General features: G+C 44.0%; 1 protein-coding gene across 3 annotated transcripts in view; it reads left to right on the top strand.

The window, feature by feature from the left end:
• TAF6 (TATA-box binding protein associated factor 6) overlaps window positions 1–21,717 on the top strand; it is an 82,968-nt gene that overhangs the window by 42,351 nt on the left and 18,900 nt on the right. For all 3 annotated transcript variants that reach the window (XM_040346728.1, XM_040346725.1, XM_040346727.1), the window contains exons 2-9: window positions 1,630–1,803; window positions 4,655–4,741; window positions 5,352–5,505; window positions 7,947–8,003; window positions 9,157–9,261; window positions 9,341–9,483; window positions 13,056–13,133; window positions 16,271–16,372. In XM_040346728.1, coding sequence (XP_040202662.1) covers window positions 1,654–1,803; window positions 4,655–4,741; window positions 5,352–5,505; window positions 7,947–8,003; window positions 9,157–9,261; window positions 9,341–9,483; window positions 13,056–13,133; window positions 16,271–16,372 — 876 coding nt within the window. In that variant the 5' untranslated portion in view covers window positions 1,630–1,653. The remainder of the gene's footprint in view (window positions 1–1,629; window positions 1,804–4,654; window positions 4,742–5,351; window positions 5,506–7,946; window positions 8,004–9,156; window positions 9,262–9,340; window positions 9,484–13,055; window positions 13,134–16,270; window positions 16,373–21,717) is intronic.

Raw genomic sequence — 21,717 nt, 5'->3', positions numbered from 1 at the left:
TAAATATGGTACTTATTCTCATTCTATTTGATATGGCGGGCCTCATTTAAAGTCCCAATTCCTCTCCTTTCTTGTAATCGTTTGGTGATGGCAATGCATGACTCCGATTCAGGAGAAGGTGCTTGCTGGGCCTTCACCTCCCATCTTCTGCCCTGCTGCTGGAGTTAAAGATATGGTTCTTATGTAACTGGGGGGGGGGGGCGGTGATTGGAAGACTCTGTTATGGGGGGGGATGTGTTATGGGGGCTCTGTGATGAGGGGGACTCAGTAGGGGCCCGGCAGAAGGAGACATTGAGTGCAGTGCAGACACAGGCATTAGACATTTTCAGCGGCTGCAGCACTGGAAGACGGAGATGTTCGGACTCGTTACCAGCTGGAGTGGCGAGTATATACCGTGTTTCCCCGAAAATAGGACCGGGTCTTATATTAATTTTGGCTACAAAAATCACACTAGGGCTTATTTTCAGGGGATGTCTTATTTCTTTACGTTATGTACAATAATCTACATTTATTCAAATACAGTCATGTCATTATGACGATCTTAGAGTGGTTGTAACCCCAAAAAGAAAAAAAATATATCCTGATCCTTTAAAGAATGATAGCCAGCACAGTGACCCGCCGTAGCTCTTCTCCACTCTAAGCACTGCAGAGGAAGGGACCACTGACGTTGGAGAGGAGAAGATCTCCAGCCGGTCACGTGAGCGCCCAGCTTGAATTTTCCAAAACAAAGTTACAAAAAGGAGACACACTGCACATTATATAATCTTTTTACAAAACGGATTACGTTTTTACGATGACTTGAACTAGGGTTTATTTTTGGGTTAGGGCTTATATTGCAGCCATCCACAAAAATAACGCTAGGTCTTATTTTTGAGGTAGGGCTTATTTTCGGGGAAACAGGGTACAGTTTTTTGTTTTTGGGAACAACTCTTTAGATTATTTGGGGGAAGCAACACATTGTGTTTTAAAGAGGAACTTCAACCTCCCAAAAAAATTAACATTCCCTTTCCCTTTTTGGTTCTCTTTTTATGCTGCATTAATATACTTACAAGTCCAGGGGGGCCCTGTGTTGTCCTCTTTCTGGCACCGCTCTCCTACTACAGGTCCCTTCCTGCACCATCTTCTTTACGGGGAGCCGATCGTCTCTTCCTGGTTTTTGCAGCCGGACCCTCAGTGACGTTGCGTCAGATCTCACACATGCACAGACAGAGATCTGGCGCCGTGTTTGTATGTTGTCATTGATTTTATGAATAGTGGAAAGTAATGCCTGCTGGAATATATAACGCCAGTATTCCAGGAGGGGACTGAACTGTTGTTCGGGCGCAGTTGAGACTCGAGAGGGGGTGGGTTGAATGGGGGGAAATAAAGTAAATAAAAACATATAATTAATAAAATATGGGTTTTTATATATTGTGGAGGGGGGATACAATGGTACATTCATTCTTGTGGAAGATGATATGTTTTGCTATAAAAACTCTTCAATAAAACCTCCAAATTATACCTTGTTCAACCACCAGAGATGATGTCTTTCCTTGGTATCTTAGTTGGGGGATTTAGTTGACGGAGAACGAGCACATTGTCTATTATACCTCCATGTTCATGCTGTTTTCTTCTCCTTGCACCCTCCAGGCTCTCCAGACACTCCCCCTTGCTATGGCGGAGGGGAAGAAGATCGGGAACGCGCTCCTCCCCAGCGAGTCCATGAAAGTGATTGCAGAGTCTATAGGGGTGTCCCAGATGTCAGAGGAGACCTGCCAGATGCTCACACAAGAAGTCAGCTTCCGGATTAAGGAAGTCACTCAGGTCAGAGGTCACCTCATTTGGAGAGAGATGGGCGGGGGGGCACAGTCAGATACTTTTTAAGATATTCTGAACCTCTAGTCCAGAATTTATTAACCAGGGTTCTTCTAGAGCAGGGGTGCCTAACCTTTTGAACAGCAAGGGCCTCTTAAAGTGGATGTAAACCCACTCCCATCCTTTCTAAACTACTGCCATTGTGGTTATCTATAAGGATATAGATGCCTCCTGCATGTATCCTTACCTGTCAAATGTCTCCCCTCTGCAGATTCTGGGGGTGGGTCTGTTGTCTGGAGCTTGGTAGGTGGAGTCATGATGTCGGTACACTCCCCGCCCTCTTCTACACTCCCCGCCCTCTTCTACACTCCCCGCCCTCTTCTACACTCCTCTCCCTCTTCTACACTCCCCGCCCTCTTCTACACTCCCCGCCCTCTTCTACACTCCCCGCCCTCTTCTACACTCCCCGCCCTCTTCTACACTCTCCGCCCTCTTCTACACTCTCCGCCCTCTTCTACACTCCCCGCCCTCTTCTACACTCCCCGCCCTCTTCTACACTCCCCGCCCTCTTCTACACTCCCCGCCCTCTTCTACACTCCCCGCCCTCTTCTACACTCCCCGCCCTCTTCTACACTCCCCGCCCTCTTCTACACTCCCCGCCCTCTTCTACACTCCCCGCCCTCTTCTACACTCCCCGCCCTCTTCTACACTCTCCGCCCTCTTCTACACTCTCCGCCCTCCTCTACACTCTCCGCTCTCCTCTACACTCTTCGCTCTCCTCTACACTCTCCGCCCTCCTCTACACTCTCCGCCCTCCTCTACACTCTCCGCCCTCCTCTGGCCCTCCTCTACACTCTCCGCCCTCCTCTACACTCTCCGCCCTCCTCTACACTCTCCGCCCTCCTCTGGCCCTCCTCTACACTCTACGCCCTCCTCTGGCCCTCCTCTACACTCTCCGCCCTCCTCTGGCCCTCCTCTACACTCTCCGCCCTCCTCTACACTCTCCGCCCTCCTCTACACTCTCCGCCCTCCTCTACACTCTCCGCCCTCCTCTGGCCCTCCTCTACACTCTCCGCCCTCCTCTACACTCTCCGCCCTCCTCTACACTCTCCGCCCTCCTCTGGCCCTCCTCTACACTCTACGCCCTCCTCTGGCCCTCCTCTACACTCTCCGCCCTCCTCTGGCCCTCCTCTACACTCTCCGCCCTCCTCTACACTCTCCGCCCTCCTCTGGCCCTCCTCTACACTCTCCGCCCTCCTCTACACTCTCCACCCTCCTCTACACTCCCCTTGTCAACATGCATTTTGTCCTGTGTATTTCTTACACTAAATTCTGCTATGATCACTAACATCCAGTCAAAATCCAGAAAAGTAACCACATGACTTCAGAAAAGGGAATTAAAAAATAATGCCTGTCTCCAGGGTAGTGCGTAAGATATGTAAATAACCTATCACTCACAGCAAGGGGGCGGAACGGACAAAAGTTTAATTCACTGAAAAAATAAGAGGATTGCTCAGAGCTGGATTAACTCTTTGTGGCAAGACTGGGCACAGATGATAGGAAATCGTTGACTCTACATTGTGACAGCAAAAAAAAAAAAATCAGGTTTACATCCACTTTAAGTGATTTGGTAGCCGGTCGCGTGCTGCAATGAAATGGTTCAGAATTCCTAATTGTTTATTTTGAATAGCATAATGAAGATTTTCCTCCTATAGCAACTGAATGCCAGCGGGAGAAATAGGAGGAGAAGCCGGCTTTCAGCGGTTGCAGGAGGATAATAGAGAGGATTTTTTTCCTGTATGTCACCCCCACCGCCCCCTCCTGTCCAAATGTGGAACAGAATGTGACAGGGAGGCCACACAGGTCCCCTGGGGCATAGGGTGGGATCAGCATTGCAACCCCTGACACTATACAATTGTTTAGGGGGAGACACGTCTCAACTATGGGGTTTTACTTCTCCCCAAACTGCAAATGTAAACAAGCCCTTACTGTTGTGAAGCCCCCTATAGGGCCCCTTTCACACAGGGCAGAATCTGCTTGCTCAGTGAGGGGTCTGTCTGCTGATTCCCCGCTGAGCAGAGTGGAAAAGGCAGATGACAGGTTCGTGTCTGCTCCGCATATGTAGAGTGGACATGGACACAGCCCGCTGTACTCAATGGGGCCTCCGATCTGCCCAGACAGAGGGAAACTGATCCCCCTTCCCCCCTTTTTTTTTTATCAGTTTGGAGGTATGCGGGTGTAAATGGACACAAGGGCCTGGATTCACAGACACTGGCGTATATTTATGCCGCCGTAGTGTATCTCCCTTACGCTACACCGACGCAGCGCAGAGAGGCAAGCACTGAATTCACAAAGCACTTCCTCCCAAATCTGCGCTGGGTTTCTCAGGCGTAAGTCGGCGTAAGTGGAAGTGGGCGTGAGCCATGCTAATGAGGCGTGACCCCATGCAAATGATGGGCCGAGCGCCAGACAGATACGTATCGTCAACTGCGCATGCGCCGTCCCGTGGGCGCATCTCAGTGCGCATACTCACAATCACGTCGGAACAACTGCCTAAGATACGCTGGATCACTGCCTACGACGTGAACGTAACCTACTCCCAGCCCTATTCACGTACAACGTAAAATACGCCGGCTTGTGTTCCCTGGTGCAGCCCTTTGCATGGATGCTGCTGAGTTACACCTCCTTTATGGGGCATAACTTTACGCTGTACGTACAACTTACGCGCACCAGGCGTAGCCTACGCCGGGCGCATGTACGATCGTGAATCTGCTCATGCTGTATATTTAGCCTAAAGTTCAGTCTTAATAATCTTCACCCATCAAAGTTCTGACTCGCTTTTCTTTTTTTTCCCCTGCAGGATGCTATGAAATTCATGCACGTTGGTAAGAGGCAGAAACTTACCCCCAATGACATCGACGCTGCTCTAAAACTGAAGAATGTGGAGGTAACAGAATGACACAATAGGAAGAGACTGTATAGATGTACACTGTACAACCTCCTCAGATTAGCAGAACTGGGGTTGATTTACTAAAATGAGAGAGAGAGAGTGCACAATCTGGTGCAGCAGACCATAATAGCCAATCGGCTTCTATACCGTATCTTTAGGCCTGGTTCACACCTCTACATTTTTTTGTGCGTTTTTCGGATTTGCAGAAACGCACTACAGTCCATCTATCATGGTTTCCTATGGGTCACTTTCACATCTGTACATCTTATGGAAAGGGTCAGGGATATATAACACATAAAAGCCTGACAGAGGTTTCTTTTTCACTCCATCCAACTGTAATAAAAACAATAAAAAAAATGCTGGCTTTCACTCTAGAGCAGGGATATGCGATTAGAGGACCTTCCAGCTGTTGCAAAACTACAAGTCCCATCATGCCTTTGCCTCTGGTTGTCATGCTTGTGGCTGTCGGTCTTGCTATGCCTCATGGGACTTGTAGTTCTGCAACAGCTGGAGGTCCGCTAATTGCATATCCCTGCTCTAGAAGATACTTTGATTACTTTTGGTTATATACAGTATATTACTTCAGTGATGTTGTCCTCTCTTGCAGCCTATATACGGTTTCCATGCAAAGGAATTTCTGCCGTTCCGTTACGCCAGTGGTGGAGGGCGGGAGCTGCACTTCTATGAAGAGAAAGAGGTTGATCTGTGTGATATAATCAGCACCCCACTTCCTCGTGTGCCTCTCGATGTCTCCTTGAAAGGTAGGAAAGGATCTGTCTTTAATACTGTATTTTAAAGAGAAGTAAATGGGTTTTTTTTTTTAGGAATAATGCATTCCTCGGTGGATGCAGCATTGTTCTGATGCTGCATGTGTCCTCCGGCGCCTCTGCACGGAGAACCGAGCGAGCAAACTCCACTGATCGCACGGTTTTCATAGTCTACAGCTCTCTGCTCAGGGAGATATCAGTCACAGCTCTCTGCTCTTCTCCCTCCACAGCCCTGCGATCCTATTAACAAAGCGAGGAGGGGGTGGGGGCGGCCGGCTCAGGGCTCTCAGCAGCATGCTGGGAGGCTGAGCTGGGTGTCAGTCCAGGTACCTTGCGGATCCCAACTTCCATTGTCGTGATTAGGGTTGTCCCGATACCACTTTTTTAAGACCGAGTTCAAGTACCGATACTCTTTTTCAAGTACTTGCCGATACCGAATACTGATACTTCTTTTTTTTTTTTTTTTTGTTAATGTGATGTGACCGTGGCGTTTTTTTCTTTTGTTTGTTTTTTTTACTTTATTTTTATTTTTTACAGTGGCGTGTTTGTGGCGTGTTTTTTTTTTTTAAGAGGGGGGGGGTAGGGGATTGTCAGTGTGTTTTTTTAATTTTTTATTACTATTTACATTTTTATTTTATTATTTTATTTATTTATTGCAATATTTTTTTTTTTTTTTTTTTTAATCAGCCCTGTTGGGGGGGCTTTGGTGAGATATCAGGGGTCTTAACAGACCTCTGACATCTCCCCTTTAAGACAGAGAAAGGGACTAGGGACACATGTTCCCCTGTCCCTTTCTCAGCAGCATTAGCTACGCTGAAAATGAAAGGAGAGAAGACAGCGGCTTCTCTTCATTCATAAACTGAAACATTGTAATCACAGTTTACGATGTTTCAGTTCTGTGAATGGACAGAGTCATCGCTGACTCTGTCCATTCGGAACAGTAAGGAGCCGAGTTTACTGGCTCCTACCGCCGCTCTCCATCCTGACAGTTCCGGGGACGCACAGGGGAGAGAAGGAAACAGTGGGGGGGGACAGAGGAGAGAAGGAAACAGCGGGGGGGCACGGAGGAGAGGAGGAAACAGCGGGGGACACGGAAGAGAGAAGGAAACAGCGGGGGACACGGAGGAGAGAAGGAAACAGCGGGGGACACGGAGGAGAGAAGGAAACAGCGGCGGGGGCACGCGGAGAAGGAGGAAACAGCGGGGGACGCACGGGGGGGGGGGAGAAGGAAACGGCGGGGGACACGAAGGAGAAGGAAAACACGGCGGGGGGGGGGGGCACAGAGGGAGAGAGACTGCAGCAAAACGGAGGGGGGGCTGGAGGAGGACACAGGACAAGTATCGGGTGAAGCATCGGGAGCATTTGCCCAAGTACAAGTACTCGGGCAAATGCTTGGTATCGGTCCCGATACCGATACTAGTATCGGTATCGGGACAACTCTAATCGTGATGATGCGGTGCCTGGACTGACAGCGGTGACGTCAGCAGAGAGTGGACTTCAACCCACTCTCTGCTGGAAACGGGTCTCATGAGTGCATAATGAACTGCTCTCCTGTGATCCATTGGATAAGTCCAGCCAAACAAGCTTTGGCTGGACTCCCCCTAAAGCACTTTTGAGCAAGCATTTCCAATGTTTCCTAAAGTTGATGTTTCCTAAATTTTGTGCGAAGGGCGTTGGCCGTGAACTTGGAATGCATACAGACGGCAGAACTTTTTCAGCCAACATACACAAAACTACGTGTTTTTTCAGCTCTTTAGCGCCACCCTTTAGGCAACTTCTGCTAATGTTGTATTATGGTTAGCATTGGCTCGGAGCATGCGTGTTTGTACTTTGGATTTTTTTTCCGACGCACTTGTGTTCACACGATCAGATAATCCGACATCACACATTTGTTGTAGGAAAATTTGAAAGCATGCTATCCAACATTCGTTGTCGGAAATTCCGACAGCAATTGTCCGATGGAGAATAAAAACGGTCGGCTTATCAGACAAAACCCTGCCATCACACATTTGTGTTCGGAAAATCCGATCGTGTGTACGAGGCTTTACTGTCCCTTTTTAGCTAGTTTGGGCCAAGCTGGCCCAAACAATTAAATTTCTACACTAACGGGCGCACCCACTGGTATGTAGCCTCAGCTACCATATGGTGTGCATTGACAAAAGTGGAGGGAGACCGATAAATGGAGCTTCCACTTTTGGGTGGATCTCCGCTTTACGCTCTGACAAAAGCTGCACCAGATTTTTCACTCTCCAGTTTTAGTAAATAAACACCCCCCCAGTGTGTTGTCATACCAAAGGGAACGGTAGGAGCACACTATACTTCTTGCACATCAATAGTGTATGTACATGTATTTTACTCTTTAAAAATTACAGAATTTTAGTTTTTTACTTTATTACTGATCTCCTGTTTTTTGTGCTTTTTTTTTTTTTTTCTAGCTCACTGGTTAAGTATCGAAGGAGTTCAACCCGCCATCCCAGAGAACCCCCCTCCAGGTGACTTTAGTCTTTATTTCTCTATTCAGTATTCTCCTTCTCTTCTGGGCTTCTCCTACTTGTTGTTTTTTTTTTTTTTCCTTTCCTGCCTTTTGTCCTTTTCGTCTTTCTTCCTTTTTAACTTCCATTCTTCTTTCCTCCATCCTTCCCCTTTTTTCATATTTCTTTCTTCCTTACTTTTTTCCATCCTTTTCCTTTTTCTTCCACCCCTCTTCTTTTGTTCATCCATTATTTTTCCCCTTTCTTCTTCCTTTTCTGTTTCTTCTTCCTCCTTTTCTGTTTCTTCTTCCTCCTTTTCTGTTTCTTCCTCCTTTTTCTTCTTCCTTCTTTTTCTTTTTCTTCTTCCTCCGTTTTTTCTTTTTCCTCCTTTTTCTTTTTCTTCTTCCTCCTTTTTCTTTTTCTTCTTTTTTCTTTTTCTTCTTTCTCTTTTTTATTTTTCTTCTTTCTCCTTTTTCTTTTTCTTTTTCCTCCTTTTTCTTTTTCCTCCTTTTTCTTCTTCCTTCTTTTTCTTTTTCTTCTTCCTCCTTTTTCTTTTTCTTTTTCTTCTTCCTCCTTTTTCTTTTTCTTCTTCCTCCTTTTTCTTCTTTCTCCTTTTTATTTTTCTTCTTTCTCCTTTTTCTTTTTCTTTCTCCTTTTTCTTTTTCTTTTTCCTCCTTTTTCTTTTTCCTCCTTTTTCTTTTTCCTCCTTTTTCTTTTTCCTCCTTTTTCTTTTTCCTCCTTTTTCTTTTTCCTCCGTTTTCTTTTTCCTCCGTTTTTTCTTTTTCCTCCGTTTTTTCTTTTTCCTCCGTTTTCTTTTTCTTTTTCTTCTTCCTCCTTTTTTCTTTTTCTTCTTCCTCCTTTTTTCTTTTTCTTCTTCCTCCTTTTTTCTTTTTCTTCTTCCTCCTTTTTTCTTTTTCTTCTTCCTCCTTTTTTCTTTTTCTTTTTCTTCTTCTTCTTTCTTTTTCTTTTTCTTTTTCTTCTCCCTCCTTTTTCTTTTTTCTTTCTGTCTCCCGGCTATTACTTTGTTCTTTCTTTTTAATCATGTGGTTCCTCCTTCTTACCTTCTCTTTTTTTTTTTTTTTTTTGGATTGCTCTTCATCTGCTTCTACCTCTGGCACTTCTATTTTGTATGCCAGTATGATTCACTTATGCCCTTTTTTTTTTCTCCCTGCAGTCCCGAAGGAGCAGCAGAAGATGGAGGCCACTGAGCCCTTGAAGGCTGCCAAGCCAGGACAAGAAGAGGCTGGGCGGAAAGGACAAGGGGCAAATGCTGTTGAGGGTAAAGGTCATCTCTGTGTATATTGGACCCTCAGTCTAACTATCAGCTGGTCACTTACCTGTCTTTTTCTATCACCCAGTTAAGGAGAAGAAGAACACCATTATAGAAGGTGCACCTCTGAAGCTAAAGCCACGCAGCATACACGAGTTGTCCGTAGAACAGCAGTTGTATTACAAGGAGATTACAGAGGCGTGCGTTGGTTCCTGTGAAGCCAAGAGAGCGGTATGTAGACGCATGATCATTTTTAGATTGTAAACTCCACAGGAAGGGCCTGTAATACTCCAAACTGAATTGTATGGCTCATAAAAACATATAGGTTGTGCTAAACGATTGTGTGCACAAATCAAGTGTAATGCAAATAATTGAAAATAGTCCACAAATAATGTGATATTTCTGGTGTCACTCTACACCACAGGTGTCAAACACAAGGCCCGCGGGCCAAAGCCGGCCCTCCAGGCCATTTCATGTGACCCTCGCACCTCTCCTGCAGCTGCAGGAGAGCTCCCGCAGCTGCAGGAGAGCTCCAGCACTCCTCTGGTCCTACTCCAGACCCTTACTTTCTGCTTTCAAGCAATGCATCCAGCTTCTTCCCAGCAGCAGCATAAGGAAAGGGGGGTGCACTGTGATGTAAGGGAGAGTGGGGGACTCAACTTCTGATGGTGGGGTGGCTCTTGACATCTAATGTAAGGGGAGGGGATGTGCTGGACATCTAATCTTACAGATACAATCGGCCCTTTTGAGGGCAATCATAATGTTGATGTGGTCCACAATGAAATTGAGTTTGACACCCCTGATCTACACCATCCACCACCATAGTGATCCTTAAAAGTCCGTGCCTTCACCAATCGGCAGGATTGCTTGCTTACCAACTTCAATTGATCCCTCATTACAGGGGATCAAATGCGCTTGTGGCTTTAACCCAGCCCAGGCCTTTCTCCTGATCCAGATGGTCTCCTGCAGGGATCACTCTTTGGCACCAAACAAGTCTGTCGATTTTTTAAAGAAAAAAAGTGCTTCACATAGTGTAAAATCCCTATAACGTTTATTAAAGGTAAAATAATGCACTTGCAACTATCACTGGTAAATTGCGCCTTTTGTTTTAAGTGTATCGACCGCTACACAAACAAAGCCGTCCTTCTAGAGCACGTGTGGGATTGGTGACGTCAACGTGTCGCTCCGCCCTACGCGTTTTGTCATAGATGTTGTTCATCTGTTCTGTCTGCTTCTTTTTTTGCAACGTACTGCGCATGACAGACACTTGACTGCTTTCTAGATACATTATCCTTATTAACAAAAATAAAGCTACAAATTATTGCACAGCACTACTCATTAGCAAGAGTATAAAAGTTAGGGCCCGGATTCAGAAAGGATTTACGGCGGCGTATCTCCAGATACGCCGCCGTAATTTTATATGTGCACCGTCGCATCTTTACGCCTATTCAGAAAGGCATTTACGTTCGTTTCTTTCCAAGATACGACTGACGTAAGTCTCTTACGCCGTCATATCTTGGGTGCATATTTACGCTGGCCGCTAGGGGCGCTTCCGTAGATTTACGCGTAGAATATGCAAATGAGGTAGATACGCCGATTCAGAAATGTACTTGCGCCCGTCGGATTTAGCTCCGCCGTTTACGTAAGGCGTCGGTCCGGCGTTACTTTACCCCCTCATAAAGCAGAGGTAAGTCATGTTAAGGTATGGGCGTCGGAACAGCGTCGTATTTTACGTCGTTTGCATAAGTCATACGTGAATGGGGCTGGGCGTAAGTTAACGTTCACGTCGACTAAGCATTGAGCCGGCGTATCTTGGGGAGTATTTGCGACGTGACTCTGAGCATGCGCGCGCATGCGTCATTCGTTCGGCCCCTCATTTGCATGGGGTCACGGCTCATTTCAATACAACACGCCCACTGCCTGGTTAATTTGAATTAGGCGGGCATACGCCGGCCCATATACTCTACGCCGCCGTAACTTCGGGCGCAAGTTCTTTCTGAATACGTGACTCGCCTCTCAAAGTTACAGCGGCGTAGCGTATATGAGATACGCTACGCCTGCATATAGTTAGGCAATTGTATCTGAATCCGGGCTAAAGTCTTTAGACAAAAGCCTATACAAAGATGTAAAAAAAAAAAACATAGAAGAGGACTCTGCTGGTACAATAGGCAAAATAGATGAGATGACAATGGTTGTGGGATATATTGGGGTTGATTACATGGTGACAAAAGATTTGTAGGAGAGAGGAGGAGACATTGGAAATTTTAAGTTGAGGGATTGCTAGAAAGCCAAGTTTACTTTTAGGTAATGGGAGGAATAGAAAATCCTTTCTGTGTAATTGATGAATAATTATATAGGTGAGAGTCTTGCCAGTGGAATATAATTTTAGCGCTCAACATGAGAAATTGAAAAGAGCGCCTAAGCATTGTAAATACCTATTATACTTTTTAGTCGGTGGCAGTAGATCTCGGCCTAGTCCCGCAGACTCCTTTATTTTACCCACTCCCCCCCCCCCCCCCATCTCTTTTTCTCGGTTTTTCTTTTTACTTTTTTTTTTTTGTTTTTGATTCACTACTATGTTTTCGAAACTCTCATTATTAGCTTGATATTTATTTGTACTAACCGAAATTCTAACTTAGGAATTTATTAAAGTGGAGGTTCACCCAAAAAATAAATTTTTAACATTACATTCAGCCGAGTTGTCCTAATGACAATCGGCTGTTTTTTTTTCTTATTCGTACATACCGACTTTCCCTGCCGCTTCCGGGTATGTCTTTACGGGACTGGGCGTTCCTATCTGATTGACAGGCTTCCGACCGTCGCATACTGCGCCTCACGAGTTGCCGAAAGAAGCCGAACGTCGGTGCGCAGGCACCGTATAGAGCCGCACCAACGTTTGGCTTCTTTCGGCAACCCGTGACGCGCTGTATGCGCCGGTCGGAAGCCTGTCAATCGGATGGGAACGCCCAGTCCCGAAGAAGACATACCGGGAAGCGGAAAGTCGGTATGTACGGGAAAAAAAAAAAACAGCCGATTGTCATTAGGACAACTCGGCTGAATGTAATGTTAAAAAGTGTATTTTTTGGGTGAACCCCCGCTTTAAGGCTTCATTTCCACTGGCGTTTTTACAGCCACTCTTGTTAGGCTTTTTTACAGCTTAAAAACGCCTGTCCAGGTTTATTTTGTAAAAAAAAAAAATTTTTTTTGTGAGCTGCAGCTTTAAAAATGCCGCGGTCGCGTTTTTGAGCGTTTTCGAGCGTTCTCGCGCGTTTTTGAGCGTTTTTTAACGTCTGGCGTTTTTACAGCTCTACTCTGGAGCTTCAGAACGCCCTGGTCCTGCGTTTTTTTTACAGCTCAAAAACGCCTATGCCATTTGCAGCTCAAAAACGTCTATGTGGGCATGATGCCATAGAATAACATGGACAGGCGTTTTTAAGCTGTAAAAAACGCTCAGAAAAGTGGCTGTAAAAACACCAGTGGAAATGAAGACTAATACAAGAAGTTATTGTGATGAGAATCGATTTATAGCTTCCTGCCTATGTTATCGATAGTAACTAATATTTATTTTATCAATTATTGTATTAGTTAGTATATTAATCCAATGAATATTTATTGTATATGCGGAATGGAGTTTCTCCCCTATGTAATGTATTTGTTATGTGTTAGTTGTACAATTTTTTCTGAATCGCATAATAAAGATCTTTTGACAAGGAGAAATGAAAAGAGCATAAAGACTTTGGTGGTTTCTTAGGATTGTGAGAGCGTATGTGACTCTTGTATTCTGTCCATTTTATTTTCTGCAGGAAGCACTACAGAGTATTGCCACTGACCCTGGCCTGTATCAGATGCTTCCTCGGTTCAGCACTTTCATATCAGAAGGGGTGAGTATTGTGCATCGAGGTGTACTCCTTTTATTTTAGCAGTCCAGCTGCATCATATAAGAAAACTGTCATACAGAGGAACTACAGTCTGCTTACATAATTTGTAATAAAAACATATTTGCCATTCTGAAGCTTCCCTCCAACCACTTTGCATATTTTTTATATATACTGTGATTCTGTACATGCCAAATATGCTGCAAGAAATTTCCCTCCCCTGAGTCTGGCTGCAGCCATTTTAACCACTTAAGACCTGGACCTTTAGGCAGCTAGAGGACCCGGCCAGTTTTTGCGATTCGGCACTGCGTCGCTTTAACTGACAATTGCGCGGTCGTGCGACGTGGCTCCCAAACAAAATTGGTGTCCTTTTTTCCCACAAATAGAGCTTTCTTTTGGTGGTATTTGATCACCTCTGCGGTTTTTATTTTTTGCGCTTTAAACAAAAATAGAGCGAGAATTTTGAAAAAATATATAAAAAATATTTTTTTCCCTCAGTTTAGGCCGATACGTATTCTTCTACCTATTTTTGGTATCAGTTGGTTTGCGCAAAATTTATAGCATTTACAAAATAGGGGATAGTTTTATTGCATTTTTATAAAAAAAAAATTTGTTTTACTACTAATGGCGGCGATCAGCGATTTTTTTTTTTTTTTTTTTTTTTTTCGTGACTGCGACATTATGGCGGACAATTTTGGCAAATTTTTGGGACCATTGTCATTTTCACAGCAAAAAATGCATTTAAAATGCATTGTTTACTGTGAAAATGACAATTGCAGTTTGAGAGTTAACCCCATCAGCGCCCCCTTGTGGTTATGTATGACCTCATCTGTGTTTCTAACTGTAGGGGGTGTGGCTGTAGGTGTGATGTCATTGATTGTGATTCCCTATAAAAGGGAACACACGATCGATGACGGCGCCACAGTGAAGAACGGGGAAGCTGTGTTTACACACAGCTCTCCCCGTTCTTCAGCTCCGGGGACCGATCGCGGGACTCCAGCGGCGATCGGGTCCAGCAGGTCCCGCAGTCACAGAGCTTCGGACCGGGTCGCGGGAGCGCGCCCGCGACCCACGGCTGGGCACTTAAAGAGGACGTACCTGCTTGTGCCCAGCCGTGCCATTCTGCCGATGTATATGTCCAGGAGGCGGTCCTTAAGTGGTTAACTGTGGGCACTTCCTGGATTTACACAGAGGCACACCTCCAGCGCTGCAGCGCTCATTGGCCCTCTTATGGCTCATCCCCCTCCCTTCCTGCCAAACTCTCAGGAGAGAGAGAGCTGTGCATGATGTCATAAGCCTAGACTAATGACCAGACTAGAAACCAGAAGTGGGCTGTATATGGAATTTACTGGCAGAAAAAAAATGTTATAATATCCAAAGGTAAAACCACCAGGGCAGAAGATTTAATAGATGGAAAGATGAAAAAATGTTCTCCAGTGCTGAGAGTTCAGGAAGGAGGAGATTTCCCTTTAGCCTGTATACACGCCCACGTGTTTGATGTCCATATCATTTGACCTGGCTATCTCTGAGAACAAGTAGATGTTCTCTCCAGCATAAAAGACACAACTGAGCATGTGCAGGTTGGCTACCCTGCCTGTGTTAGCTAGCCTTCCCCAGATAGACAGTGCAGGAGGGGGGAGGATCTGCGTTTTACACAATGCAGAGGATTAACCCCTTAAGTTCCAGAGTGAGTATAACAAGCATACTTTACTGCATATACAGACTGATTTTACTGTTGTGGGTTTATTAACACTTTTTAACCACTTAACCCCCGGACCATATTGCTGGTCAAAGACCAGAGCACTTTTTGCGATTCGGGACTGCGCCGCTTTAACTGACAATTGCGCGGTCGTGTGACGTGGCTCCCAAACAAAATTGGCGTCCTTTTTTTCCCACAAATAGAGCTTTCTTTTGGTGGTATTTGATCTCCTCTGAGGTTTTTATTTTTTGCGTTATAAACAAAAATAGAGCGACAATTTTGAAAAAAATTAATATTTTTTACTTTTTGCTATAATAAATATCCCCCAAAAATATATAAAAAAACTTTTTTTTTTTCCTCAGTTTAGGCCGATACGTATTCGTCTACATATTTTTCGTAAAAAAAAATCGCAATAAGCGTTTATTGATTGGTTTGCGCAAAAGTTATATCGTTTACAAAATAGGGGGTATTTTTATGGCATTTTTATTAATATATTTTTTTAATAGTAATGGCGGCGATCAGCGATTTTTTTTTCGGTACTGCGACATTATGGCGGACACTTCGGACACTTTTGACACATTTTTGGGACCATTGGCATTTTTATAGCGATCCGTGCTATAAAAATGCATTGGATTACTATAAAAATGCCACTGGCAGTGAAGGGGTTAACACTAGGGGGCGGGGAAGGGGTTAAGTATGTCCCTGGGTGTTCTTACTGTGGGGGGGGGGGGTGGCCGTACTAGGGGAAACACTGATCATCTGTTCATACATTGTATGAACAGAAAATCAGCATTTCCCCCGCTGACAGGACCGGGAGCTGTGTGTTTACACACACAGCTCCCGGTCCCCGCTCTGTAACGAGCGATCGCGTGTGCCCGGCGGCGATCGCGCCCGCCGGGCGCACGCACGGGAGTCGGGGGCGCGCCTCCGGCGGCGCGCACGCGCCCCCTAGTGGCGGCTCAAAGAGCCGCCGTATAGCTACGGGCTCTCGCCCTGGAGAGCCGACCTGCCGCCGTATAATGACGGTGCGCGGTCGGCTAGTGGTTAAAGAAAAAAATATATAATATTGGTTATAGTTTTTGAAATCTTGTTTCTTTTTTGATTGGACAGCGCACCATTTTTTCACAAAAAATGTTTATCTAGTATTCGAATATATAACGGTCGCAGCAGTCTGGATTTGTGACAGGCGCCAAGCGCAGTTTATTTTTATTTTTTGCATGAATCACAAGACAGGCTGAACTGAATGACAACTATAGTGCCCAATATACTTGTTTCAGCTGTTGGTCCAATGTTACACTTTTTAATGTCCAGCTTGAGCCTTTATAATGATGTATTCTGGTTTCTCATGTTACTGATGTTTCACTTTCAAAGCTCTGTGCCCATTTTTGATTTGTAAACATGACCTTTATCCTTTTTTTTTTTTTTTTTTTTTTTTTAAATATAGGTGCGTGTGAATGTTGTGCAGAATAACCTGGCACTGCTTATTTATCTCATGCGAATGGTAAAAGCTCTGATGGACAACACCACTCTGTATCTAGAGAAATATGTAAGTGTGAAGACACTGGAAAGATAAACTAGATTCACTTTGCTGCTTATTATGGCTGAGAAAGTTCCTGAAGGCTAGACAATTTTGTGCGGGAAGAGTTAAAACTTTTTTATGTCTGTGAACACGCTGGGGAGATTTTCCCTGACTTTCTGTGTAGATGCCTGTACAGGAAACTTGGGGAGTGGCTGTCGCCTAGGGATCAACCGATTATCGTTGAGGCCGAATGCTGCGGGGGGGGGGGGTGCCGCCGCTATTTGAGAAGCAGGGGGGTGCCACAAATTGGGGGTGCCTCTGGGCCCCTTACAAAAGAAATTAAAAATGTGTATATTAAAAAAACAAAGGGGGGGGGGGTAGCCATCCGGGGACCTCTGGGCCCTTCAATAAAAAACAAAAAAGAAATAAAAAAATATCTAAAAAAAAAGGGGGGGTTGCCATCTGGGGCACTGGGGACTTTAATAAAAACAAATACAAAAAAAAAAGGGGGGTTGCCATCCGGGGCCCTTTAATAAAAACAAAAAATAAAATAAAAAAGAATGTATAAAAAAAAGGGGGGTTGCCATCCAGGGTCCTGGGGACCTCCGGGCCCTTTAATAAAAAGGGAAAAAAAAGAAACCAAAAAAATATATATAATATATTTATTTTTTTTTAATAAAAAAAAAAAAGGTTTAAAAAAAGTGGGGTTGCCATACAGGCCCCTGGGGACCTCCTGGCAGGTGTACTTCCGGTACCCCCCTGATGGCAGCCTGGGCTGCAGGTACCATTCTTTAGAGCGGGCGGCTTTATTGTAATAACAACCGATACGGCTCAGCAGCTTCTTGGCTGTTCTTCTGGAGCTCGCCCGGGCTCTCCTGTCCCAACGGGAAGCCAGAGGAACCAGCCAGCTGGCCGAAGACCCAAACAAACCCGATGCTTCGTTCGGGTCTCGGATTTAGTAACCCGGAAGCGATGTCATGACATCACTTCCCGGATTACTGGCATCTTAAAGGCGCCAGATCTAAAAAAAATAAAGTTTTCAAAAATGCAGATCTTGACGTCTTGAATACTTTCAAGTGCTGTGGAGGGGTTTGGGGTCTTATAGATCCCCGATCCCTCCATAAAGAGTACCTGTCACTGCCTATTACTGTTACAAGGGATGTTTACATTCCTTGTGACAGTGATAAAAATAAAAGTGTAACTTTTTTTTTTTTAATGTAAAGAATATCGACCTGAGAGGTGGCTAAAAATATCGGTATCGTATCGGCACCGAAAAAACATCGGTTGGTTCCCTAGTTGTCACAGGAAGGTACAAGCTGCAGATTTGCAGTTGTCTTAAAGGATAAGTGCAGTTTAAAATAATGTTCATTTACCCATTTTGCCCCTTCCCCTAACCCAGTGTTTCTCAATTCCAGTCCTCAGGCCCCCCCAACAGGTCATGTTTTCAGGATTTCCATTTTTTTGCACAGGTGATTTGATCAGTTTCACTGCCTTAGTAATCACCACAGCCTTTTCATCTGAGGGAAATCCTGAAAACCTGACCTGTTGGGGGGGCCTGAGGACTGGAATTGAGAAACACTGCCCTAACCTAACCCACCCTTCTTTTTTTTTTTTACAATTCTTTGTTTATTTCAAGAATTACGCATTACAGCATATAACATTTCAATATCATCAAAAAAAATTGGGAGTAAGATGGATATTTACCTCCTAATCCTCCTCCCACTTTTATCCTGTAATCATAATACTTTCCATTTTCCTCACTTTCTTTCTGTCTTTTGTTACCCGTTATCCCCCCTCCCCTTACCACCCACCTAGAGAAAAAAAAAAAAAAAAAAAAAAAAAAAAAAAACCCAAGGACATTGAAATTTTAAAATTTTCTGCTGGCCATTCGCATCCTCCCGTCCCCCTACCCCTCCCTGTATCTCACATAAGGAGCCCATATCTCCTGGTATCTCTCATCTTGGTCTTTCAATGCCAGTGTTAAGTTTTCCATTAATTGTATCTCTGCTACTTTCGCAAGCCATTGTGCTTTCGATGGGGGAGTCTCCTGTTTCCACAAGGCAGGGATACACGCTCTAGCTGCTATAATAAGATGTCTTATCAGCGAGTTTTTATATTTTTCCGTTGACAGTGGGATGTCTAGTAATAGAACTGTCGATGGTTTATCCGTTAAGTTAATTCCCGTGATTATATTAATTGTTTCTATTATCGTTTTCCAAAATTCTTTTATTTTCCTGCATTCCCACCAAATATGTACCAGTGTCCCTTCCGCTTCAAGACATCTCCAGCAGATATCTGAAGTCTCTGGATATATTCGGTGTAATACCGCTGGTGTTCTGTACCATCTTGTCAGTATTTTGTATCCCCCTTCCTCATACTTACTAGCCACTGACGCCTTATGGGTAAATCGAAATATCCTGTCTTTTTGTTCTTGGGTGAATGTTAGTCCAAGATCTCTCTCCCAGGCTCGTATGAACGTGAATTCTTGTGGTCTGTCTAGTTTAATTAACGTTGCATAAAAATAAGACAGAGAGTGTCTTACTATGTTCCCATCCAGACAGATCCGTTCGAATTTAGACGGGGGTCTTATTTCTGAGAAGGTGTCTGCCTTTATTCGAAGGAATGCTTCTAATTGGAGCTGCCTTAGAAAGTCTAATTCTGGTATACCTTCTCTTTCGATCTCTCTCCTTGTCATCAGTCGATTATCTTTTGAGAAATGTATAATTCTACTTATCCCCCTCTGTCGCAGGGCCTTAAACCTTGGGTCTATCAATCCTACTTGAAATGCCATCGTCCCTAAAACCGGTGTCATTGGGCTAGGGTATTTTGATATCATCGTTCTTTCAAAGATCTTTTTAGTAATCTGTCTGGTAGCTCCTATCATTGGATGTTTCTTTATCTCTGTTGTTATTTCGCTGTCTGGGATCCATGCCATTCCTTCTAATGGGACCTCTACTGTCGCTTGTTCCATTCTTATCGAGGGTTTTTTATTCTGTCCGCACCATTCCACTACTTTAGTTAGGTGTGCTGCTTCCTGGTATTTTATTAAGTCTGGGAATCCAATCCCTCCTTCTCCTTTAGGTAGTGCCAAGATAGTTCTACTTACCCTAGCTGGTTTCCCTGCCCAGATGAATTTCAGGAATCTTGATCTTAGGTCTCTTAAAAAACTTTGTGGAATCTTAATTGGCAAGGCTTGTATTAGATATAAAATTTTTGGAAGCACGTTCATCTTTAATATGTTTGTCCGCCCGAACCATGTGAATATTCCTTTGTCCCATCTATCTAGGTCTGATTTTATTCGCCTGGCCAATGATACATGATTAACTTCGAATAGTCTATTCAGATTTCCTGTTATCTTTGTTCCCAGATAGGTTACATGAGAGTCTGTCCACCTAAAGCCAAAATGAGTTTTAATCTGTTCCAATATTTCCACTTTTACTTCTATTCCTAGTGCCTCTGTTTTCCCATAGTTAACTTTGAAGTTGGACAGACTTCCATATTCTCCTATTTCTGCCATTAGGGGAGGTAGGGAAATGACTGGGGATGTTATAAAAAAAATTAGATCGTCCGCGTATGCCGCCACTTTCTGTACCTCTTCCTTTGTTGCTATTCCCCTAATATTAACATTAGCACATATTTTCCTTAGGAAAGGCTCCATTGTCAAAACAAAAATTATGGGTGATAGTGGGCATCCCTGTCTTGTCCCGTTTCGAATGTCAAATGGTTCGGATGTTTTACCTTCTATTTTAACTTTCGCACTTGGATATGAATATAGATTCGTAAACCAGCTCATCATCCCTTCTCCTAATCCAATGTGTTGCAGCGTTGCTTTTAGAAACAGCCATTCAACGCGATCAAACGCTTTTTCTGCATCACTGGCTACTAATATCATTGGCTTTTTTTCTTTTTGGGCTAGATATATTGCGTTTACCACTCGCTGTGTATTCTCTCTGCCCTCCCTGCCTGGTATAAATCCCACTTGGTCAGGATGTATCAGGTCTGGTATACATTCTATTATCCTTTGGGCTAAAATTTTTGTAAATACCTTTAGGTCCACGTTCAGCAATGATATGGGACGATAGCTGGCACATTGAGAGGGGTCCTTCCCTTCTTTGGGAATAACTACTATATGTGCCAGCAATGTTTCGTTTGGTATTTTTTTTCCTTCCCGCAGGGAGTTGAAAGCTGTTATAAATCTATGTGCTAGTTTCTCCGAGAACATCCTATAATATGTTAGACTAAACCCGTCAGGGCCTGGTGCTTTGCCCAATTTTAATGTTTTTAGGGCATCCGAAAATTCCTTTATCGTAATTGGTTCGTCTATTTTCTTTGCTTTTTCTTCCGATATTTTTGGCATCAGAGTATCTTTGATATATTCCCTGGCTTTTTCTAATTTCTCATATTCCTTCTCTGCGGTCATTTTATCCTCTAACTGGTATAGTTTCTTATAGTATTCTTTAAAACAATTTACGATTTCTTGCGGGGTATTAACCATTTCGTCATTAGAGGCCTTAATTTGTGTTATATGATTACCTGTATGCACTCCTTTCAGAGCATTTGCTAATGTTCTACCTGGTTTATTCCCAAACTCGTAAAATGTTCTTCTCCCCCTTGTTAGTTTGGCTTTAGCCTTATCTATCAGCAGCAGGTTCAATTTTTCTCGAGTCGCATCCAGTTCCTGTTCTATTGCTTCGGCCTGGGATTTTTTATGTACAGTTTCAAGCTCCCCCACTCGTTTGAACAGTGTGTCTATCTGTTCGTTTAGCATCTTTTTCCTATGTGCTCCCATTGCAATAAGATTACCTCTCGTTACACATTTATGCGTTTCCCACAGACAGAAAGGGGTTGTTTCCTCTGTATCATTTGTTTCAAAAAAAAAATCGAATTTTTCCTTTATTTTCTCTTCGTACATCCTGTCTTTCAGTAGTGTATCATTTATTTTCCACTGCCACTCCTTCTTATCATCAGCTCCCCATTTTATTGTACAATCTGTTGGAGCATGATCTGAGAGTGAAAAAGTTCCAATATTAGCATCTACTAAAGATGTCACTAGGTTTTTTGGTATAAAGATATAGTCGATTCTTGTATATGAACCGTGTCTAGCTGCATAGAACGTGTAATCCCTCTCCTGTATATGAGTCATCCTCCAACTATCGATCAGTTGTAATTCTTGTAGGAGTTTTTTAGCCTTCCTTAGTTTAATATATGACAGATGAGAGACACCTTTCGAAGTGTCCTTTGTAGGATCCAGGGCTAGATTGAGGTCTCCCCCAATCACCAATATGCCCTCCCTATGTTGGTGGACCAATTGTAGACATGATTCCAAGTAATTTATCTGATCGATGTTTGGTAGATAAATATTCACCAATGTG

This window comes from Rana temporaria, chromosome 3, assembly GCF_905171775.1.
Source record: "Rana temporaria chromosome 3, aRanTem1.1, whole genome shotgun sequence".
Taxonomy (NCBI): Eukaryota; Metazoa; Chordata; class Amphibia; order Anura; family Ranidae; genus Rana; species Rana temporaria.
Note: the sequence above shows the minus strand (reverse complement) of the source record. Positions and strands in the feature narration are given on the sequence as shown.